At 43.5% G+C, this 25,306-nt stretch overlaps 1 protein-coding gene across 6 annotated transcripts in view; it reads left to right on the top strand.

The window, feature by feature from the left end:
- The window catches only part of TRPM7 (transient receptor potential cation channel subfamily M member 7), a 125,314-nt gene that overhangs the window by 23,618 nt on the left and 76,390 nt on the right, over positions 1–25,306 (top strand). For 5 of the 6 annotated variants that reach the window (XR_004002444.1, XR_004002445.1, XM_030578849.1 and 2 more), the window contains exons 2-3: positions 11,730–11,809; positions 20,163–20,201. Coding sequence is in view for 4 of the 6 variants with exons in the window: in XM_030578849.1 (XP_030434709.1) it covers positions 11,730–11,809; positions 20,163–20,201 (119 nt within the window). In the remaining 2 variants the exon portion in view is untranslated. Of the gene's footprint in view, positions 1–1,519; positions 1,561–11,729; positions 11,810–20,162; positions 20,202–25,306 lie in introns of those variants that run through there. The other variant, XM_030578850.1, reaches the window with a different exon arrangement.

Here is a 25,306-nt window from a genome sequence, read left to right as displayed (position 1 = left end):
TAGAAAATAACCTTTTCTGTTAATGTAGTTACTATACTTAAGTTTTTGATCATTCAACCTAGACATTTTTGACCTTTTAAAAACAGAACAAAACAAAAAAAACCCAAATTAATGGCCATTTTGGAATTTTGCTCATCCAACACTCATCCTTCTGGAATCATCGAACAACTTACTTTGTGTGATCCCAGAAAGTCCTATCTCATAGTGTGAGCTCAATTATGAAAGCGATCTATAAACCTCTTTTAAAACTTTAGTTCCCTGCAACTATTTAATGGATCGCATACTCATTAAGATTAATATTGGGAGCATGACTCTTCTCACTATGGTGGAGCTATTGCAATGCCATAGTTAAGGTTGCATTCTGTTTTTAACTTCAAGTAGAAGTTCAGTCTTATAAATGAAAAATGCAGTGGATCTGCCCCAGATCTGCACGCAGTCAAAGTTAAACTTTTAATTTTGAGGAATATAAAAATAATAGTTGGGATAGTTTGAATTCTAGTCCAATTAAAAATTGGGTCAAAAATTCACTGTCTGATTTTTTTCCCCCCTTCAATCTTAAACTGCAAACTGTAAAACTTTTAAATAAAATTAATCACATCATGTGTCACAACTAAGGCTGTCAAGCGATTAAAAATTAATCGTGATTAATTGCGCTGTTAATAATTGAATACCATTTATTAAATATTTTGGATATTTTCTACATTTCAAATATATTGATTTCTGTTACAACACAGAATATAAAGTGAGCACTGTACACTTTGTATTTATTTTTTATTACAAATATTTGTACAAATATGTTTAATATGTACAAATATGTTTAACAAATATGTTAAAAAAAATGCTATTTTTCAATTCACCTAATACAAGTACTGTAGTGCAATCTCTTTGTCAGCGAAGTTGAACTTACAAATGTAGAATTATGTACAAAAAAACTCCTGCATTTAAATGTAAAACCTCAGGGCTTACAAGTCTAGTTAGTCCTACTTGTTATTCAGCCAATTGCTCATACAAACAGGTTTGTTTACATTTGCAGAAGATAATGTTGCCTACTTCTTTACAGTGTCATCTGAAAGTGAGAACAAACGTTTGTAGCCAGTATCACAAGATATTTAAATGCCAGATGTGCTAAAACTTCATATGTCCCTTCATGCTTCAACTACCATTCCAGGGGACATTGGTCCATGCTAATGATGGGTTCTGTTCGATCACAGTCCAAAGCAGGGCAGATGGAAGCATATTCATTTTCATTATGTGAGTCAGATGCCAACAGCAGAAGGTTGATTTTCTTTTTTGGTGGTTTGGGTTCTGCAGTTTCCGCATCAGAGTGTTGCTCTTTTCAGACTTCTGAAAACATGCGCTGTAGCTCATCCCTCTCAGATTTTGGAAGGCACTTCAGATTCTTAAACCTTGGGTCAAGTGCTGTAGCTATCTTTAGAAATATCACATTGGTACCTTCTTTGTGTTTTTTCAGATCTGCAGTGAAAGCGTTCTTAAAATGAACAACATGTGCTGGGTCATCATCCGAGACTGCTATAACATGAAATGTATGGCAGAATGCAGGTAAAACAGAGCAGGGAACATATAATTCTCCCCCAAGGAGTTCAATAAGAAATTTAATAAACACATTATTTTTTAATGAGTGCCATCATCATAGAAGCATGTCCTCACATGTCCTCTGGAATGGTGGCCAAAGCATGAAAGGGCATACCAATGTGTAGCATATCTGGCACGTAAATATCTTGCAATACCCAGGGTTGTGAGTTCAATCCTTGAGGGATTCCATTTAGGGAACTGGGGTAAAAATCTGTCTGGAGATTGTTCCTGCTTTGAGCAGGGGGTTGGACTAGATGACCTCCTGAGGTCCCTTCCTACCCTGATATTCTATGAAATACCAACTACAAAAGTGTTAAGCAAATACCTGTTCTCACTTTCAGGTAACACTGTAAACAAGAAGAGGGCAGCATTATTTCCTGTAAATGCAAACAAACTTGTTTGTCTGAGCGATTAGCTGAGCAAGAAGTAGGACTGAGTGGACTTGTAGGCTCTGAAGTTTTACAGTTTTTGTTTTTGAGTGCAGTTATGTAAGGAAAAAAAATCTACATTTGTAAATTTCACTTTCATGATAGAGCTTACACTACAGTACTTTTATGAGGTGAATTGAAAAATACTATTTCTCCATTTTTACAGTGCGAATATTTATAATATTTTTTGGGTTTCAGTTACAACACAGAATACAATATACATCTCTACCCCGATATAATGCCACCTGATATAACCATGAATTCGGATATAACGTGGTAAAGCAGTGCTCCGGGGTTTGGGGCTGCGCGCTGCGGCGGATCAAATCAAGTTCGATATAACGCGGTTTCGTCTATAACGTGGTAAGATTTTTTTGGTTCCCGAGGACAGCATTACCTCGAGGTAGAAGTGTATGTGAAAATGTAGAAAAACATCCAAAATATTTAATAAATTTCAATTGATATTCTGTTTAACAGTGTGATTAAAACTGCGATTAATTGTGATTCATTTTTATCACAATTAATTTTTTTAGTTAATCGCATGAGTTAACTGCGATTAATTGACAGCCCTAGTCACAACTGAATTTTATGCACTGTGATTAACTGGAGAATACTTTCCACAACAGCTACTTCGGCTCACTAATGCAGTAGCAGAAGCTTTTAAAAATGGTTTAGGAGATGAATATAAAACTGCCTTCTGATGTATTTTTCTCAAAGTCAAGTGGCACTTGGGTGTTTCGTCAGAGAAAATGTTTGACAAAAATAATGGTTACTTTTATCAAAGGCCAGGATCTCTGTGAAACTGTTCATCACCAAATCTCCTGAACTGGCCTTAACAGTTTTCTGAAGAACAGGTTTGTCAACAAACCATTCACTGTTGCTTTGACAAAGATTCTTTTCTGTGTTTAAAGGAGTTGTTGTGATGGTGAAGATCCTGGTCTTGGTTAAATGGTTGATTTGGAGTGAGCTCTACCTGTGAATCAGTTGAACAGTAGAACAGGTTGAATATTTTCTTTTCTTTTCTTTTTTTTTTCTTAAAACGACTTTTTAATGAGAACATTGAAAAAACCTAATTGTGAAAATTCTGTTTCAGGAGCAAGGCCGTTTTTTCATGGAAAATATTTTTATGTGAAAAAACAGCTGCACTGGTCTGCTGATTCATGAGCAGAGGTCTTAAGCTAATTGTGTACAGTTTAATGAAGAACAGAGTCTTCAACATAGCAATGGCTTCTTTCATGCAGGACAGAATCTTCAGTTGCTCCTAAACCAGTTGGGTTCTTGGCTAAAAGTCTTGTCTAAACACGAAAGTGGCACTGGTTTCACTTAAAATTGACACTTTTTAAAAAATGATTAAGTTTTAATGTAAAGCTGGTGCAATTTTCTTGTGTAGATAAGGCCAATGGTTCTGTTCTCTATAAAAGAAATAACTATTAAAGAGTTGGGAAATTAAAAAAAACAAAACAAAAACACAGCACATCCTCATACAAAACTAAAAAGCAAGGAAATTAAAAATTAAGGCTGTCAGCTTCAGTTTGATTTACTCCCTTCCTCAGACACACACCTTAACACCAGCATAATCACCATACACTGCAGACCACAAACATAGCTCTACCCAAGTAGTGTTGGTAGGCTTCCAGCACCCCATTGCCAAACCTGCAAAACCTTGTAAACCTGTGCATGTTTGGATGAGACAGTGAGGGTGGGGGGGAGAAGGAGTCTGGTCTGGTTTGTGGTAGAGGTGGGTGGACTTATTTTGTGTTAGGGGGCACTGGAAGGCTGGCATCCCTTCTAGGGCAAAGTTCAGATTGTGGTATGTGATGGATGTGTGCTAGTAATGAGGTGTGTGCCTTTGGCAGAGGAAATATACTGTTGGAAACCTTAACTTCATTTAAAGAACAAAGTATGAAGTGTAGAGCAAATTTAACTGACGCATAACCCTGTGTGTGCGTACATACTCATTAAATGAAATTCACTGGTGCTGGAAATAACACAAATCAGTCATACTTCATTTGTGATCTTTCACCAGATATTGACTACAACCCATATTTTCAATATGGTCTAACAATTGTTTGAGTTTGACTGTGAAAGATCCAGAGTTGCAATATTCTGCTGTTATCTCTAATCTTCACTTATTTCTGCCAGTGTGTCTTCCTTCAAAATGTGATGCCCTTTGCATCATTTCTATTATGAAATAAAACACAGGATCAGTTAACTGATTGTATTTATTTTAACTGAATGATTTATGTACATGCATGGAGATTTTTCTATATTCTATCTATATGTGAATTATTTGTACTCTTTCTGCTGCTGACAGTTAGGTATATGTTTGTTCATCTGCATAGTACTTGTCCTCAGAATAAGGAAAAAGTGTTTAAAAGGTTGAGCCTTGATCAATGAAACGATCAAATGAACCACATCTCTTAAAATAGAGACTCGAGCCAGTAGTGCTGAGTGTATGTTACACATTCGTTTTTAGGTGAGTTAGTGAGGTATTTGTTATCTAATCATGCACAGTTGATATTTATTCAGGCAGTGAACCCCACCACTCTCTGGAAACAAAATATGATGGTTTTACATTATGGTTACTCTGTAGCACTGTGTATAAATACAGTATCATATAATGATGGTGTCACTAGTTAACATAGCTTTTTCTAGTATTAGACACATCCATTTGAATTGTAGGTATTTATAACAAGGTTTTGTCTGGTTTAATGACACTCTTTGAAAACTAATTTTTTGATGGTGCTCCTTGGACACTTGTGCTGTCCTTCAGCAGTAAATTTGGAGAGAGATTTTAAATGTATATTGTAAAGTAGCTGACTGACTTTTTGTCCTATCTAAAAGCTGGTAGTTACAGAGGTATGCAGTTTTAAATTGCAATGAAAGCCAGTGCTGGTGGGGTTTGCTGGAGCCAAGCCTTTTGAACAACTTTAGAAAATATATAGTATCAAACTTCCTACCTTCCCTTTCTTCCTTCTAGCTACTTCCCTCCTCTGCAGCTAAACAAACAGAAAACAAAACTCAAACTTTCTATCCCTTATAACATGACTAATGTGAAATAATGTTTTCCTTTGGGGGTGGGTGGTGGTCCACAGTGTGAGACTTTTTACGTTTTATTAAAAAAAAAAAAAAAAGGTCTGCATTGTCCCTGGGAAGTGAAACTATCCTCCTAACAAACCAAATAAGTTGTCCCCTAATATAAAACTTTTTTTGTTTAAAAATAGTTCCTCTTATATTGCGACAGCCACATTGAACACTTTGTGGTTAACTTGGACTAAGGACAAGTTAGGCTACTTTTGCCAGACAACAGGATATTTACCACCTTGTCCTTGGTACCTAAGTACTTAGAATACTGTTAAAGTTTTGTCTGGAATTTGCAGACAATGCTTGAAATGTATACTACTTTTCTTTTCGTGAACAGAGGAGAGAAATACAATGTAAGACTAATAAGCTGCTTTGTATGTTTGAACTGGCTGTTCATTTTTGTGATGAGGTTCATTGGATATAAATGGTGATGGGGAGATAGAGATTTATTTGGAATTTCTGCTTTTCAGCTATTGCTCCAGGAGTCTGGTGTACATGATGTGTTACAGTCAACTGGGCAGGAATCACGGTTTAGTCCCATGATATAGCACATGTTTGGCTAATGAAAACTTCTTTCTTAAATCAGATAACGTCTCGTAAATAGTGGAAATACGTGAGTATAGATAAAGTAGTAACTTGTGAACTGTAGTTATGGAGAGCCAAGCTACTGGATACTTTTAAAAACACTCTGTACAGAACAGATACAGATCAGTTTGCAATATTCAATTGTAGAGGTCTTGCACAAGAAAGAGAATTATAGTAGGTGCATGGTATTGACTGCTACAGTCATGTTGAAACAGTTTACGTTATAACCCCGTTTTCGTCTTTCATAGCTTGCTGAAATTTTTTGTACTTGGTCTCTGCCCTACGGCAAAATCATCTTGGAAAGCTGGGGGTATGTGAGGAGGGAAATGATTTCTGCTTCTAAAAGAGGAGAATGGGAAGAGAATTACTTTCCCCACTATGTAAGAAATCATTGTATGGATTGAACATCCATACAATCTAAACAATTGAATTTTGAAAGTTACTACTTGGTGTAAAACTAGAATAATTGGATTTTGAGTGATAAAGAAACTGAGGCTGGAGAGATGGATTTCAGTTTCCACCTTGGAACCAAGCATGAAGCTGCAAAGCACACTGTCTATGTACACTATGGTTATGCTCATTAATAAGGCTATGTTTTAGTCATGAGTATTTTTAGTAAAAGTCGTGGACGGGTCATGGACAGTAAACAAATTCTTGGCCCGTGACCTGTCCATGACTTGACCTATATACTAGGGCTGTCAGTTACTCACAGTTAACTCACGCGATGAATTCAAAGCAATGGCGATTAAAAAAAATTAATCGTGATTAATCGCACTGATTAATTTCAGTTGGCATTCTATTGTTTAATATTTTTGGATGTTTTTCTACATGTTCAGATACATTAATTTCAATTACAACACAATACAAAGTGTACAGTGCTTACTTTATATTTTTGATTATCATTTTTACAGTGCAAATATTTGCAATCGAAAGAAATAGTATTTTTTCGTTCACCTCATACAAGTACTGTAGTGTAATCTCTTTATCAGGAAAGTGCAACTTACGAATGTAGTTTGTTACATAACTGCACTCAAAAACAAAAAGTAAAACTTGAGAAGCCTACAAGTCCACTCAATCCTACTTCTTGTTTAGCCAATCGCTGAGAAAAACAAGTGAGTTTAGATTTGCAGGAGATAATGCTGCCCGCTTCTTGTTTATCATGTCACCTGAAAGTGAGAACAGGTGTTCGCGTGGCAGTATTGTAGCTGGCTTTGCAAGGTATTTACGTGCCAGATGCGCTAAAGATTCATGTGCTTCTTCATGCTTCAGCCATTGTTTCAGAGGAGAAACTTCCATGCTGGATAATGCTCGTTTAAAAAAAAAAATGTTGTTTAAATTTGTGACTGAACTCCTTGGGGGAGAATTGTATGTCTCCTGCTCTGTTTTACCCACATTCTGCATATATTTCATGTTATAGCAGTCTCGGATGATGACCCAGCACGTTAGTTTTAAGAAAACTTTCACTGCAAATTTGACAAAATTTAAAGAAGATGCCAGTGTGAAATTTCTAAAGATAGCTACAGGACTCGAGCTAAGATTTAAGAATCTGAAATGCCTTCCAAAATCTGAGAGAGATGAGCTACAGCGCATGTTTTCAAAAGTCTGAGAAGAGCAACCCACAGATGTCGAAACTACAGAACCCAAACCACCAAAAAAGAAAATTAGCCTTCTGCTTTTGGCATCTGACTCACATAATGAAAATGAACATGCTTCAGTCTTCACTGCTTTGGATTGAAAGCCCTGAGGTTTTACATTGTTTGTTTTATTTTTGAATGCAGGGTTTTTTTGGTACATAATTCAACTTTGCTGATAAAGAGATTGCACTGTAGTACTTGTATTAGGTGAATTGGTGTTTGTATTTTTTTACAGTGCGAATATTTGTAATAAAAAAATACAAAGTGTGCAGTACTCACTTTATATTCTGTGTTGTAAATGAAATCAATATATTTGAAAATGTAGAAAACATCCAAAAATATTTAAATAAATGGTATTCTATTGTTTAACAGAATGATTTATATATTTTTTTAATCGCTTGGCAGCCCTACTATATACCCATGACTAAATCCTGGGTAGGGGGAGGGCTCAGGAGACGGCCCAGATTTTTGGAGAAGGGGAGGGTGATCCAGGACCCCTGCTTGTGCTGGTGGAGGTGGGTGGGTTTGCTGGGGCTGGCACGCTCCCTACCCAGCGGCTCTGCGTGGCTCCTGGAAGTGGTGACGTGCCCCTGCGGCTCCTAGGTGGAGGCCTGGTCAGATTGCTGCTTCTCCCTGAGAGCTAACTCCACAGCTCCCATTTGCCAGGAACCATGGCCAATGGGAGCTGCGGGGGCAGTGCCTGTGGGCGGAGGCAGTATGCAGAGCTACCTGACCGCACCTCTGTGTAGGAGCCGAGGGATATTGCTGCTTCCAGGGAACCTCCCAAGGTAAGCGCCGCCCTGAGCGCTCTCCCACACTCAAACCTCCTGCTGCTGCTTGGGGAGTGGGGCGCAGTGGCTGGGACTGCCCCACCAGCGGAAGTGTGGCTGGCCAAGAGGCTGCGTGAGTTAGGCAGCCCCTGGGCCAGCCACACCATCCACTGCAAAAGTAAGAGAGGTCCTAGAAAGTCACGGAATCTGTGACTTCCAGGACCTCTGTGACAAACTCGCAGCCTTACTCGTTAATAGTTTGTTAATGCAATTTGATCTAGTCGTCTTTGAAACAGGACTAGATCAAAGAGCACTAATAAACTGTCATTGTGTATCAAGGCACATGCAGAGTGCGGCAGGAGGGGGTGATGGCTCCATCTAGGGGTGTGGGTTCTGGGGTGGGACTGGGGCGTTCAAGGTGTTGGAGGTGGCTGCGGGTTGAGGCAAGAGATTGGAGTGCGGAGAGAGCGAGAGGCTGTCTGGGGGTGGAAGCTCTGGAGGGGGGCTGGGGATGAGGGGTTTGAGGGTGCAGGAGGGGACTCCAGGTTTTGGCAGGGGGTGGGGCAGGGGCTCGGGGTTGGGGTGTGGTCTTACATCTGGGGGCTCCCGGCCAGTGGTGCCGAAGGGGGGTTAAAGCAGGCTTCCTGCCTGTGCTGACTCTGCGTTGCTAGGTAGAGGCACAGCAGGCGGCTCTGCACACTGCTCCCACCCACAGGCACCGTCCCTGCAGCTCCCGTTGGCTGCGGTTCCCAATGGGAGTGTGGAGCCGGTGCTTGGGTTGGGGTCAGTGTGCAGAGCCCTGTGGCCCCCCTGCCTAAGAGCCAGACCTGCTGGCTGCTTCCGAGGTGCAGCGCAGAGCCAGGACAGGTAGGGACTAACCTGCCTTGTCTCTGCAGCACCACTGACTGGATTTTGGTGCTGACCAGAGCTGCCAGGGTCCCTTTTCGACTGGGGGTTCTGGTTGAAAACTAGACACTTGTTCACACTATATATAGTTAAATATGTTTTCTGTATAAATAAATATGTTAAATATGTTTCATGTGCTTGACACTGAGAAGCATTTTCTATATTGAAAGTAGTAGTTTACATTCATTCCAAAGATATGTAATCTGCAGTTTACTAAAAAATAAATGCACAGACTGCTTAATCATCTAATGTTCTTGGGGAAGAATCTTTAACAATTTTGTTATAGTTTTATTTAGGAGTTTGAAAGCCTGCAGCAATATGTAACATCATTAGTAAATGAAAAGTCAAGCAGAATAACCTGGAATCCAGCTGTGTACTTCAGAAAACTAGTAAACAAATAGCAACAAACAAATTTTTTGGTAGTCTTAAAATATATGGCCATATTAATTGGTGTATTGTGTAAACTTTTATACAGATTGCTTATTAATACTAATTTTTGTTAAGGAAACTTGTGGAATAGGAGAGCTTTTTATTTGGAAAGTAGTCCAGACATTTTGTTCACTAATTCTGAAGAATTGCATGTTGGCTTTTTATCAATCAAGCAGGATATAGAGTTTGTCAAAAGTATGTTTTTCTCTCTGTTACAGTGTGGTAAATAAGAGTGTTTATAGGTTCCATGCCTCCAACCCAGTAGGGACAGTCCCCTCTCAAATGTCCCCGCCTCCCACAGGTGTAACTAGCTCTGCACTCTGCCCAGGGCCTCCCCTCACGCTCTCAATGACTTTTCTTGAACTCCCTTCTCAGGAGTCTTATCAGGGCCTGCTGCTCCCATGCCATCTGCCCTACCTCCTTTTGGAGGTCTCACTGCACCTCCCATAGTCCCTCTTGGGTTTCCTGGAGCCTGACTGGCTCCTCGGGGCACCCCTTCCCCAGAGCTGGGTTTAACCCCTTACAAAAGAGGGGAAGAGACTGTCTAGGAAGGAGTATGACAGAAAGATCCTAGGGGTCATAGTGGACCACAAGCTAAATATGAGTCAACAGTGTGATACTGTTGCAAAAAAAGCAAACGTGATTCTGGGATGCATTAACAGGTGTGTTGTAAACAAGACACGAGAAGTCATTCTTCTGCTCTACTTTGCACTGGTTAGGCCTCAACTGGCGTATTCTGTCCAGTTCTGGGCACTGCATTTCAAGATAGATGTGGAGAAATTGGAGAGGGTCCAGAGAAGAGCAACAAGAATGATTAAAGGTGTTGAGAACATGACCTATGAAGGAAGGCTGAAAGAATTGGGTTTATTTAGTTTGGAAAAGAGAAGACTGAGAGGGGTCATGATAGCAGTTTTCAGGTATCTAAAAGGGTGTCATCAGGAGGAGGGAGAAAACTTGTTCACTTTAGCCTCTAATGATAGAACAAGAAGCAATGGGCTTAAACTGCAGCAAGGGAGATTTAGGTTGGACATTAGGAAAGAGTTCCTAACTGTGAGGGTAGTTAAACACTGGAATAAATTGCCTAGGGAGGTTGTGGAATCTTCATCTCTGGAGATATTTAAGAATAGGTTAGATAAATGTCTATCGGGGATGGTCTAGACAGTATTTGGTCCTGCCATGAGGACAGGGGACTGGACTCAATGACCTCTCGAGGTCCCTTCCTGTCCTAGAGTCTGAGTCTATAAAATGGAGCGGGGTGACTGCTCCGCTACACACCTGTTTTTAAAAAAACACACTTTTTTGCACTGACACTTTATAATAGAATAGAGAAAACATTGGTGAAACAGTGACATAAATGTTCAGCTAGCTTCATGAAATAAATAGTGAATATTTTGCAACTTCAAAATACCACATAGCAACTATTTTGGTCACACTTGAGTGAACTATTTCAGAATGTTTGCTTGCATGTTCTTGCATCTCAATTTGCAGTGTGTGTGTGTGAGAGTGAGTGAGTGAGAGAGATTTAAAATGCATGCTGTCGTTAAGTGCAAAATACTCTTGCCATCCGGAATATACAATAAAGAGTTTCATGAAAATTCTGTGTAAGTGCACTTCTCTGATTTTTCAAAAGTATAACCTATTCATTTTATGTAACCATTAAAATATAACAGTTTATAATTTTTGTCTGTCTTTTGATGTTTCGTTAATGCAGTTTGATAGAGCTTTTAGCAACAGACAGTAATTTAGGCCAAATTACCTGTAGTTGCAATCTGTTTTTCACTAGTGGATATTTCTTCTTTTGTTACATCATTTTTTTCATCATAAGTACCTGACTGTTGCAAAACTAACTTCAGAATGTAGTTAATCAAAACATTTAGACTTTTAAAAAGTGACTAGTCTTTATGGTTCCAGTGGATTCCTTGTTGTTTTTGTGTATACAGACTAACACAGCTACCCCGATACATAAAAAGTGATTAGTGATTCTGATTGCTTCAAATTGTAGGTGCCCAACATGAGGCACTTTAAAGAGGCCTGATTAAAATCAAACCTCTTCACATGGGCATTCAGAATCATTCTTGCTTTTGAATATCTTTGCCTTACAGTTTGTCCTTGCCAATACTGCAGATATATGCGTTCATCAATGAAAAACAGAACTATATTTAAATGGGGAATTATATTTCTTTAATGCCTACTTTTGGCTATTGTATCATACTGTTCTTCTTTTTTTTTTCTTAAAGAATATTGACAGCAATTTATATGATTTTTACAATATAATAATTCTTGTATAACTCTTATTTTTACAGTCCCAGAAATCCTGGATAGAAAACACTTTCACCAAGAGGGAATGTGTGTATATTATACCAAGTTCAAAGGATCCTCACAGGTAATCAGAAATTTTATGCATGGCTTCCTTAGTACTTCTTAATTAAATTGGTATAAAATAGATTGGTACAGTAACTGCTGTTCTTAAAACATTCATGTAAACTCAGTTTTTTTAATCTATATAAAATGAAACTCTCTACCTTTAGTTCACTCCTTAGTGCCTAAGAATCGCAATTGTGTCTGTAAGGCTTCTCTGACTTTATTGAAAGTCTCTCAACATACCACAGAGGCCTATTCATTTGAGTACGTCACCTCTTAATTTTTCTACTAGTCCCTGTAGGGGGCATAACTATCTACAGTGCTTCTTGTTGCACATTTCTTTAGATCAGAAAGCACTGTAAAGATGCAGTTCATACAGAGACTGGTAGAGGAAGGAAGACTGTGAGCCTGCAGGAAATACATTTTCTTTCATGCTGAAGAGTTGACATCAAGGAGATAGGGAGAAATAAATGTGAGAGTGTGATGCAGAAAGAAATGAATGGAAAGAGAGAAATCCATGAGAGCCAAAATTGGCAATGGCCATACAGACTCAAAGGTGGAGGAAAGTTGTGTTTTCAGAAAACTCGATTCTGATATCCGGATGTGGCATGTGATACTTCCTCTCTTCCCCCCCACCCCCTCCACTCCATCGTCCTCATTCAAAACCTTTGGGGGGGAAAACAACACTGTAAAAAGATGAGGAAAGGTCAGAATGGGCATTGAAAATGGTTACAACTATGGAGGGCATGAAGTATGATGAAAATCTGAAAATATTAGTATTTTGCTTAGTAAGCATTGAGTAAGAAGAGACCTGACTTTAGGCATATGAAACAGTACAGGGTTTAATAAAACTGATTAAATACTGCTTTTAACTTAGTCTTTCACAGTACCTGAACAAGATGATGTGAAATTAAAATGTGCAGTACTTAGAAATATGACCCCTCAAGCGTCTAGTTAGTTTGTGAATTTCATTGGTTCTAGAAATCATTCAGATATAAATTAGCAGGATTCTACATGTTGTAGCATTTTGCTGATATATCTATATATAAAAATCCACCTCCAATCACAAAAGAGATTAAATCTATTGTTACTTCATGTTATATGGTAATTTAAAAATTGCTAAAATTAGAAATACTAGTTGCAATTTAACTGCCTCTGCAGCCCCAAGTTAAGTGTTACACAGGTTCACATGACTTTTAGAATTAAGCTTCTGCTTTTCAGATCCATAAAGCTGCTAGTTCAAGTCCTGCACATAGAACACTTGTATAACTTTGCTAAATTCAGACTAATATTAGTTTCTTTTGAGAATTTGTTTCAGGCAGAATAAAGATCTAGTCTGAGCTCTAGTCTGTGAAATGTATCACAAATGATTTATTAAATTCCTTGAAACCATAGGACCCTGAGAAGGTTTTAGAATTTACTGCCATGATCCAATTGAAACACATGGAAAACTTGCAAATGCAAGCAGAGTAATTAGGAAGCTGTTAAAATTTCCAGAGCATTTCCCAGGGAACAAAGCAGTCTTTCAACAATTGTCTTTTTAAGTTTAATCCATTTGTAGCCTACAAATGAAGTTGCATATTTGGCCAATCCATTCCTTAGATTTTATCTTACTGTAGTTCCTCAAATGTGAATGAAGGAATCAAATATAGAAGAGAAAAAAACATCTTTAGATGTTTTGCAGAATAATTTTGCTTAGCATAAGTTGTGATCTATAGTTAAAAACCTAATTTGGCAATTATCAAAATCTAGTTTCATATTAAATATCCAGAAGATTTATAACTTAATGTAGCTTCAAAAAAGGCTAAAATAACAAGAGTTTAAAGAGCTTGCTTTATGCTTTAATTTATTTTCAGCATAATTATAAAATGTGAATATACAATATAATTTTATTGTAGATAGTATATTTTTGTACAATTATACCAAAATTTATTATGGTCTTGAATAATACAGGTTAGTTAATTGTTTATGATGCAAGTTACAGAAAACTGTGATGCAGTACAGAAGGGGAAAGTAAGAGGCAAAGACAAAGAAGAAAAGATGTGTAAAATGAGATTTGGAAGGAGATGGAATTAGAATTTCTGCATCTTTTTACAATGAATTATTTGCATCGTACAAGTTCATTAGAACCCAGCTTAGCCTTATGCACATGCAGGACAAAATAACCCTCACCCCAAAGCAAGAAATCCTAACAAGACACAGGAATGAGAAGGATCAGCTCTGAGGGGGAGAGGCCGCAGTATTTAAACTATGGAGTCAAAGAAAAAGACAGTATATTACTCCCTCTCCCCCACAAGAGTTTAAGAAAAATATAAAAGCTTCATACTGCCTAGTTTAAGACCCCAGTTTACCGAGCATTTAAGCATGGGTTTAACCAGAAACAGTGTGATTAATCCCATTGAAGTTAATGGTGATTAAAGACCATTATTTAGCTTCAATAGGACTATGCATGTGCTTAAGTACTTTGATGAATCAGGGCATAAAAATAATAATTTAGGCCATGTCTACACTACAAAGTTAAGTCGGCTTAAGTTACATCAATGATCATAAACTGCTGTAATTACATTGCTTTTGCATTTTCACACAGTGCTCCTTGTGTCAGTAGAACTTGCCCACAGGTGATGCTGTAGCTCTGACAAAGAGAGTACACCTCTACCCCGATATAATGCTGTCCTCGGGAGCCAAAAAATCTTATCGTGTTATAGGTGAAACCAGGTTATATCAAACTTGCTTTGATCCGGCAGAGTGCGTAGCCCTGCCCCGCCCCCGAGCACTGCTTTACCACGTTATATTTGAATTTGTGTTATATCAGGTCGCGTTATATTGGGGTAGATGTGTATGTACCATTGGTAGCTATCCCCCCATGCAAATTGCTTCCACCTCCCATTAGGAGGAATGGAGCTCAGTGCATCATGGGGGCGAAATCACCGCCCCGATGATGCAGTTTTCTCCATCCCATAATTCCAAGGACTTCTGACTGAATTTTGCACTGTTTTCAACTGGCCCTGTAAACCTTGTGCCTGCCCCCTCTGCCTGAAAGCATGGATCCTGCACTGCTCACCAGTCTTTGATAAGTATTATGAACACAATGCAGCTGACCTTCAATATTTCATAAATTGCTAATCTGAACAGGAATCTATGCTGCCTGCACTACTGTGTGCCATGGAAAGAAACAATTCAAGATTGATTTGGCATTTACAGAGCAGCAGCACAAGGTGGACCGTCCCTATTGGGCTAATGAAATAAGCACCAAGTGGTGGGATCAGATTTTGCTGCAGATATGGGATGATGAGCAGTGGCTGCAGAACTTCCGTATGTGCAAAGCCACCTTCTTTGAACTGTATGTGGAGCTCACCCCTGCCCTCCGGTGCCAGATGGTGGAAAATGTGGTGGTGATTGCTGTGTGGAAGTGGGCAACTCCAGACTGCTACCGGTCAGTCATGAATCAGTTTGGAGTTGGGAAGTCCACCGGGGTTGCAGTTATGCAAGTATGCAGGGCCGTGAATCACCTCCTGCTATGAAAGACTGTGACTCTGGGCAATGTGCAGGAAATAGTGGATGCCGTTGCGGCAGTGGGATTCCCTAACTGCGGTAGGGCTATAAATGTCGCATACATCCTAATTTTGGCCCCAAACCATCTTGCGACAGAGTTCGTCAACAGAAAGGACTACTTCTCTATGCTGCTGCAGGCGCTGGTGGATCACCAGGGTCATGTCACTGACATATACACAAGGTGGTAAGGGAAGTTGCGTGACACATGCATCTTCATGAACCCGGGCCTGTACAGAAAGCCGCAACTAGGGACTTTCCAACAGAGGATGTGGAAATGCCCATAGTGATCCTGGGAAACCCAACCTACCCCTTACTCCTGTGGTTCAAGAATCCATACACCCGAAATCTTGACAGCAACAAGGAGCACTTCGATAACAGGGTCAGCAGGTATAGAATGACCGTAGAATGTGCCTTTGGCAGATTAAAGGATTGCTGGCGCTGCCATTTTGGCAGGTTAGATCTCAGAGCACTGCATAACACTTATAAAGCCAAGAGAGAAAAGTTTCCCCAGGGGTGGAGCACTGAGGTGAATTGCCAGGTGGCTAATTTTGAGCAGCCAGACAGCAGGGTAACTAGAGGGACTCAATGGGGGGCTATTTGAATCAGGTAGGCTTTGAAGCAGCATTTTGACAATGAGCCCCAGTAATGTCTTTCTGTAATGAATTAAGCCAGGCATTGTTTACTTGCCACCTTGAATGACCCCGTAATGATTTCTGCCTGAGCATTAATTGTAGTCTGCAAATGTGGCAGTTGCCACTGTCTGAATTTCTGTTGCAACCATCCTGTGTAAGTCACAAAGAAAGAATCACTGTCTTTGTAAGACTCAATTTTTATTAAAGTTAATACACAGATTAATATTTCTTACAAGAGACCTGACAGTGAACAGCACTCACACGTAGCTGCGAGAGCCTCACTTCAGAAAGGCTAGCTGTCATTATGGAAAATGTCACTTGCAGTGGAGTGCAAGAGGTACTGCTATGGATCAGGAATGTGAGAGGAATGTGTGTGGAGAGTTTGGAGAGGGTAAGGAATACAGGTCTCTTCGAGCTGCAGGAGGATATTCATGGAGAAATTCTGCTCCTAAAAATTCTGTGCACAATATTTTAAAAATCTGCGAAATTCCACGTTTTATTTGTCAAACTAATGCAATATAATCAGGCTGGTTTCAGTTATTTTGGTGATTTATTTAAACTACAATACAATGGATGGAGAATGGGAGTGGGAAGCATTGGAGGAAATCCCCAACCCACCTTGCCTTATAGTAATGTAGCTAGGTTTCACCCCTTATTTCTAATGATTAGTCAACAAAGATATGCAGTCATATGCTCAGTATTACATCATAGGCAAGTGAAGCTGGGGAATGAAACCCATAATTTATATTGGCTACTGACCATCTCCAGAAAGGTCAGAAGCAAACAGTTCATGGAGCACATTTTGATAGGAAAATTTTTCAGTCCAAAAATTTAGATCAGTTTTAATCACTAAAGTAATCTTAGCATTTGTAAGGCCACATGTCATTTACACAACTCTGGCAATGTAAAGGAGCCTTAAAAGTTTTACACCTGTTTTACACTCCTGGAGGAATTCACTAAGACAATGGGAACAATTACTAATCAGGCAGGCTGGTACATTTTGCTCTAACTGAGGGGACAGAGCCTGCCCCAAGCCTACCTCTGCAGAAACACCCCAAAGCCCTGCCCCTCCATGCCACGCGTGCTGCAATAGCGAGCAAGAGGGACAGAGCTTCTCTCTCTCTCTCACATGCATGACTGCCCGTCACCATCTCATTTATGTCTCTGCAGCTGCTCCAGGCATCCAAACGAACCTGCCTGCGCTGTCAGGGAGGCGTACATGACTGCTGTTGAGCATTCCCTTTGCTTCCCATTAGAAGTAATTTTTCTGGGGGGAAGCAAAGAAATCTGCGAGGGACATGAATTCTGCGCATGCTTAGCGAGGCAGAATTCCCTCAGGAGTAAGTGGGAGTTGAGCACTCGTGTTCTGTCTGCAGAGCAATCAGAGACCGCAGGATCTCTGTTTGGTCCTCAATGAACTTTGTTACCCACTCTTGACTCTGTCCCCTCTCCTCTAGTTTCTCATTTGTCTATCTGTGTTCTGTGCTTGCTATTGGCCTGATCTGATGATTGCAGCAATTCTCAAAACATATCCTCACTCTTCCTCGTTTACCTCCTTATCTGATGGAGGTGCTCCGCTGGTTTGTAGGAGCTGGCTCTCAAGGGCACATCTGCAGAAGCAAAAGAAACAATACGCAGAGTAATTATTGTTTGCGCACTCAGTCTTAAATCATAAAAGTTACATATACCTCTTTCTCACTTTCCCTTATTAAGCACGCACCACGGTCAGAGCACTAAACATGGTGAGTTTGGCCTGGAGGGTGGTGAGGGGGAAGAAGGTGGAAGACAGGACAAAGGATCTGGGTGGTTTCAGAAGGGGATCAGTACAAGTATTCTGAGACATTATTCTGAATACTAGCACTGTTTTCCACAGGTGGGGGACAATCAAAGCTGAAATCATACTATTGAGGGTAACTTAAGATGCAAGGATGCATCTCCTACATGTGTCACTTCAGATCAGTACCATATGCCGCTCGCCTGAGTGATTCTTTGATTCCTCCAGAAATAACTGCCGATTGGTGTGTGCCAAAATTTCCTACAACGGAAGAAGAAACAAAGCAGCTCTGCCAAGGCACCTTTGGCTGAGGATTGCTGAGTAACTGCAGGAAAGTTTCCTAGAGCTCTCTATGGAGGATTCTTAAGAGATCTCGGTGTGCATTAACAAACTTTTCCACAGTGCCCCTATTCTGTAGCTGCACAGGGAAATGCGAAGCAGAAGCAAATAGTACCTAGTGGTGTTAATTTTGATCCTTTCTCCCACATGCACCATGTAACAAAATAAGACACTTCTACCTCCATGTAACCATGCATTATCAAAGAAAAATGAGTACTTACTGGAGCTCCCCTCTCCTGCTTCAGGCATGCCTTTGCCGGACTGCTTCTGGGACTGGCTAGACCCCTCTGGAGTCAGAAAGAGGTCCTGGCTTGCTACACCACCAAATGAGCCTGTTGCACATCCTCCTCCAATTCACCCCTCTCATCCACCACTTTGTTCTCAGGGTTGACTGCTGGGCACTGCCTTCAGTCCCCCTGAATTATCCACAGGGCTCTTGGCAGTGGAGGTGGGGTCACCACTGAGGATAGCATATAGCTCCTTGTAGCAGTGGCATATTTTTGGTGCTACACCAGAGTGATGGTTGGCCTCCTTTGCCTTCTGGTAGCCTGTCTCAGCTCTGTTATCTTAGCATGGCACTGCAGCATGTCCCTTTTGTGCCCCTTCTCATCCATGCCATGAGCAATCTGCTTGTAGGTGTCAGTTTCTACAAGCTGCGACTGCACAGCCTCCTCTCCCCACAGATCCAGCAACTCTGGCATACGCCATGTGGGAGCCCATTTGCTGTGGAAAGCTGGCATGGTCAGCTGGGAAGATACGATGTGAGCTGTCCAAGCTGAGTAAACAGGAAGTGGAATTTCAAAAATTCCTAGGGCTTTAAAGGGAGAGGGGTGCATGCCTGTGTACCTGTCTGCAGGGCAGCAGAATAGAAACTGCTTAGCAGAGCAGTCATGATGGGCATTTTAGGACACCTCCTAGAGGTCACTTTGGGAAACATAAGCAAGTGCGATGTCTACAGCAGGGGTGGGCAAACGTTTTGGCCCAAGGGCCACATCTGGGTGGAGAAATTGTACGCAGGGCATATGAATGCAAGACTGGGGCAAGGGCTTGGGGTATGGCAGGGGGTTGGGGTGCAGGAGAGTGCTCAGGGCAGGGGGTTGGGGCACAGGAGAGGTGAGGCAGGAGGTTAGGGGGCTTAGGGCAGGAGGTTGGGGTGCAGGCTCTGGCCCTGTGCTGCTTACCTTGAGCGGCTCCAGGGTGACAGTGGAGTGCAGAGGGGTTAAGGCAAGCCCCCTGCCTGCCCCAGCCCCGGCCCGCTCCTGGAAGTGGCCAGCTGGTCCACCAGTGGCACCTGGGTGTGGGGTGGGGCAGGAAGCTCTGCTGCACACTGCCCTCACCTGTGGGTATCCCAAAGCTCCCATTGGCCACAGTTCTCTGTTCCTAGCCAGTGGGAGCTGCGGGGGGCGATGACTGCAGGCAAGGGCAGCACACGGACCTCTCTGCCGCCCTCCCCCAGGGGCCGCAGGAATGTGGTGCCAGCCGCTTCTGGGAGCAGTGCAGGCCCCGGGCTGGCAGGGAGCCTGCCTTAGTCCCGCTGCGCCACAGGGCTGGCAATCCCGTGTGCCGGATTGAAAGTTTTGCCCTCCCCTGGTCTACACCGACACTGTGTTGCTCTAACTTTGTTGCAAAAAGCTTTATGTAGCTTATCAAGGTGGTTTTATTATATCAGCATAGCAGGAGAGTTAAATCAGCAGAGAAGCATTGTTGTGTGTACACCTCATCTGTTTTGTCAACGAAACTGTGTAATGTAGACAAGGTCTCAGTTTGTTTATAATTGTTTCAATGAGTGCAGGTAGAAACTTTTTGAATGGAAGTTGACCTTTGTAGCTTAACAAATAGATGCGGAGCATGTATTTTTTTGTGCTAACCATCTCTGTGTTGCCATGCTTTCTATATTAATGTTAATTGGAGAAATAAATGAAGAAAAGCTTGAAACCTATATAGTTGGTGAAAGGTTAAGTACACATTTTCTGTATCATTATAGATCTATTTTTTTGTTCAATAATCTTTGTTCTGTATACATATAAAGTGTACAAAAAATGTTAAACTTGTGTTTACCTGTGTATTCTTCTTCATAGATGCCTTCCAGGATGTCAGATTTGTCAACAACTTGTCAGGTAAGCAACTCTTTATTTTGAGTGAAAATTATTATGACTTTAGTTTGTTACAATAAGTCTCTGAATAAATATTTAACATTTTTAAAAAGAATTTTAATATTACAAAATGACCGGCCAGCAGAAGACTAGAAATAGAAGATTGTGTAAAGTATACAGAATTCTATGGAAGCTGTATGCAGTGTGGATAGGGCCCTGCCAAATTCATGGCCATGAAAATTGCATCACGGACTGTGAAATCTGGCCTCCCTCTCAAAGTCTGGCGTTTTGTGTGCTTTTACCCTATACTGCACAGATTTAACGGGGAAGACTAGCGTTTCTTAAACTGAGGATCCTGACCCAGTTTAAGGTCAGGTTGCAAGGTTATTTTAGGCGGGGGCGGGGTATTGCCACCCTTACTTCTGCATTGCTGCCATCAGAGGCGGGTGGCCAGAGAGTGAAAGCTGCTGACTGAGGGCCCAGCTCTGCAGGCAGCAGTGCAGAAGTAAAGGTAGCAATGCCATACTAAGCCATCTTTACTTTTGTGCTGCTGCTGGTGGCGGCTCTGCCTTCCGAACTGGGCTCCCAGCCAGCAGCTGCCACTCTCCAGCTGCCCAGCTCTGAAAGCAGCGCCAACATCAGCAACAGCGCAGAAATAAGGGTAGCAGTATCACAGTCCCTCGTACCTTGTGACCCCCCCCAACTCCTTTTTGGGTCAGGACCCTTACAAATACAACACCATGAAATTTCAATTCTTCTTTGAGTGCATGCTCATATCGATTCCAATTAGGTGTGTGCGCGCCACGTGCACGTTCGTCGGAAGACTTTTACCCTAGCAACACTCGGTGGGTCTGCTGGGTGCTCCCTGGAGTGGTGCCGCTAAGGCGCCGGATATATACCCCTGCCAACCCAACCGCCCCTCAGTTCCTTCTTACCGCCTGTGTCAGTCGTTGGAACAGAGGAGTGTGGTTTTACTGACCTCCACCTCCCTAGCTACTTGTAGTTCTCTAGTTATTTTTGTGTATATAGTTCAGAGTTTTATAGTTATAGTTAACATCACTCATAGTTAGTGTTATAGTTAAGAGGGGTTCGGGGATTAGCCCCTTCCCCGCACCCAGTGCTGGGGCCCATGCCCGGTTCACCGGGTTTCAAACTGTGCTCAGCCTGTCGCAAGCCAATGTCGACAGGAAATGCACACGACTCCTGTCGTAAACGCCTCGGGGAATCTCACCTGGCAGATAAGTGTCGCATTTGCAAGGCCTTCAAGCCTAGAACAAAAAAGGAGCGGGACTTTCGGCTAAAACAGCTCCTCATGGAGGCGGCTTTTACCTCTCCGCCTTCGGCACCGAGCGCTGGACAATCGGCGGGCAGAAGCGCCTCCTCGGTACCAGACCACTCTAGTACTGCCAAGACGTCTCGGCACCAGCCGTCATCGGCACCGAAGTCGACTTGGCACCGCTCCCTCTCCCCGAGGTTGAGAAAGCCTAAGACTCCTGCTGCTTCCGTGCCACCTGCACCGCAGCCAGAGAGCTCGTCTAAGTCGGATCGCCCGGTGTTGGCACCGTCGATTCTGGTCACACAAGGGCCGTCGAGTCTGGTGCCTGTCAGCTCCCTGGCACGAGCCGTGGTTGAGCTTACTATTCCATCCACGTTAGACACATTCTCAATGGTGCGGGATCTGATTCCCATGACAGAGTTGACGCTATCTCATCCACCGGCACCGCTGGTGCAGGTAATTCAGTCTATCGGCAAGCCTGCCTTGATGAGACCATCCTCTGTCGGCGCACCAAAGCGGCACCATTCTCGATTACGGTCCCACAGACGTTCTTGGGAGTGGGAGCGCCGATGGGACCAACGCCCCTCACAGTCCCGGCACCGTTCTCCTCACCGGCACTGGTCACACTCGCGGCACTGTTCAGTATCCTGTTCGCCAGCCCGCCACTCTCGGCACCTCTCCAGCTCCCGGCACTGCTCCAGGCACCGTGACTCCTGTAGCCGCTCCCGTCCAGCCTCGAGATCTTGGTCGACCTCCCAGCACCGCTCCGGTCACAGGTCCTGATCTCGTTCCCGGTACCGGTATGCCTTATGGTGCCAGTCCCCGATGCCAAGTAGAGCAAGGTCCGCTAGAGACGGAGACTCTGCCCAGGGCTTCTCAGCTCCTCCATGGCCATCCAGACACGCATCAGTGTCCTCCAACGCGGACAGCTCTTAGGCACAGGACCGCGATTCTGATGTGCCCACCAGAGTCTTCCAAGAGGCCCAGGACCAAGGCCTCCATCAGTGGTCATTCTGGACATCTTGGGTGTACCACCAGGCCTAAGGCGTACCAGTAGTGCCGTCCCGCTCTATCCTATCAGAGCACAGAGTGCCAGAGGCGACGGTTAGCCGTCCCCCTCTGACTGCTACGGAGAAAGCCCCAGTTCACCCACTGGACTCCCAGGTTCCACTGGAGCAGGAGGTTGCCCAAGAGCAACAGGCCACACAGGACCCACTCATCCCTTTCATCTCCTCTTCCTCTTCTCCAGATGAGGCGGTAGCAGGAACATCCTCCTCGGGCCCTCCTTCAATCTACCTGAGAGCCCATCAGGACCTCCTCAGGAGGGTAGCACTCAATACGAACCTCCAGGTGGAGGAAGTCCTGGAGGTAGAGGACCCGGTAGTGGACATTCTGTTGGCGGATGCCCCCACTAGAGTGGCCCTACCGTTTATTCGGACCATCCAGGCCAATACCGATACTATATGGCAGTCTCCAGCCTCTATCCCTCCTGCGACCAGGGGATTCGAGTGTAAATATATGGTGCCCTCTAAAGGGTACGAGTACTTGTATGTCCATCCTCCTCCCTGCTCACTAGTCATCCAGTCTGTTAATGAGAGGGAACGCCATGGCCAGCAGGCGCCAGCCCCGAAATCGAAGGAGGCTAGGCGAATGGACTTACTCAGTCGCAAAGCGTACTCGGTAGGTGTCTTACAACTCTGGGTGGCAAATCAGCAAGCCCTGCTCAGCTGCTATAATTATAACACCTGGGCGGTGGTGGGTAAATTTATAGAGCTTCTCCCTTAAGACTCCCGCCAAGAGTTTGCTGCCCTCGTGGAGGAAGGGAAAAAAGTGGTCAGAACTTTCCTCCAGGCCTCGTTGGATGCAGCCGACTCAGCAGCCAGGACTCTGGCTTCGGGTGTTGCCATGAGGCGCATCTCATGGCCTCAGGCTTCAAGCCTCCCACCGGAGCTGCAGTATACCATCCAGGACTTGCCATTTGATGGTAATGGCCTCTTTTCGGAAAAGACTGACCCCAGGCTGCAAAGCCTGAAGGACAACAGGGTCATAATGCACTCTCTAGGCATGCATACACCGGTGACCCAATGCAGGCCTATCCGTTCCCAGCCTCACTGCCCATACTCTGCACCTAGACAAAGACAGGACTTCGGCAGGCGGTGCGGCTGAGGTGGTCGCAGACGACTATCAGGATCCCAAAGGGGCCAAAATCAAGGTCCCTCGAAACCATCACCGGGACTAAAGATGAACTTTTGAAGGTGCACCCGAGAGCAGCGTACCAGTTACAGGCCAGGATCCCTCTCCCCCCTTCTCCAGCCATCTCTCCTATTTCCTCCCGGCGTGGTCCCAGTTAACTTCAGATCGCTGGGTCCTATGCACGGTGGAGTATGGGTACCACCTCCAATTTATTTCAACCCCGTTCCCCCACCCTCCAACCCCGTCCCTCTTCAGGGACCCCTCTTACGAGCAGTTCCTCTTACAAGAGGTGTGGATGCTCCTCGCCATGGGAGCTATAGAGGAGGTACCAATGGATGAAAGGGGCAAGGGGTTTTACTCCCGTTATTTCCTAATCCCCAAGTCAAAGGGAGGTCTCAGACCTATCCTAGTCCTGCGAGGACTCAACCAGTTTATGATAAAGTTGAAGTTCCTCATGGTATCCCTGGGGACCATTATCCCGTCCTTGGATACTGGAGACTAGTATGCTGCCCTTGATATGAAGGATGTGTACTTTCACATCGCCATTTTTCTTCCTCACAGGAGATTCCTCCGCTTCGTAGCCAACCGTCAGCACCTCCAGTTTACTGTCCTGCTCTTTGGCCTTTCTGCAGCCCCAAGGGTATTTACAAAGTGTATGGCCGTAGTCGCTGCCTACCTCCGCCAACGTCGGATCCACGTTTTTCTGTATCTGGACGATTGGCTCATCCAAGGGGCCTCCAAGACACAAGTCACTCAGCATGTGGGCATCGTTAAGGACCTATTCACGTGCCTAGGCCTGATGATCAATATAGAAAAATCCACTCTGGTTCCCACGCAGAGGTTAGACTTCATAGGAGCTATCCTGGACTCCAGTCTAGCCAGAGCCTGCTTACCACAGCCGCGCTTTCAGGCGATGGCAACAATCATCCGAGGTCTACAGAATTTCCCAACGACCTCGGCTCGCACTTGTCTTGGTCTCCTGGGTCATATGGCTGCCTGCACATTCATAACCAAATACTCCAGGTTCCGCCTCAGTCCTCTCCAAGTTTGGCTCAACTTGGTATATCGCCCGGGCAGGGACCCAATAGACATTATAGTCACCATTCCCCCAAGCATCCGAGGCTCCCTAGACTGGTAGCTAACTCCCTCCCTGGTGTGTACAAGGCTGCCGTTCCATCCGCCCCAGTCCTCAATCTCCGTGACGACGGACGCATCATCTCTCGGCTGGGGTGCTCACCTCGGACACCTTCGTACTCAAGGCCTCTGGTCATCTCAGGAGCTGACATTACACATAAATGTCCGAGAACTGAGAGCAGTCTGCCTGGCGTGCCAGGCGTTCCAGCATCAGTTACAGGGCCATTGTGTCTCAGTGTTTACAGACAACACAACGGCCATGTACTACATAAACAAACAGGGAGGGACACGATCCTCCCCCCTTTGTCAGGAGGCCATCCAACTCTGGGACTTTTGTATAGCCCGCTCGATAGACCTGGTAGCATCCTTTCTCCCAGGGGTTCGGAACATTCTGGCAGATCAAGTCAGCAGGTCCTTCCTGTCTCACGAGTGGTCGATCTGCCCGGACGTTATTCATTCTGTTTTCCAGAAGTGGGGATTTCCCCACATAGACCTGTTCGCTTCCCGCGCGAACAGGAAATACCAG

This window comes from Gopherus evgoodei, chromosome 10 (assembly GCF_007399415.2).
Source record: "Gopherus evgoodei ecotype Sinaloan lineage chromosome 10, rGopEvg1_v1.p, whole genome shotgun sequence".
NCBI lineage: Eukaryota > Metazoa > Chordata > Testudines > Testudinidae > Gopherus > Gopherus evgoodei.
This window is presented reverse-complemented; position numbering and strand designations above follow the sequence as displayed.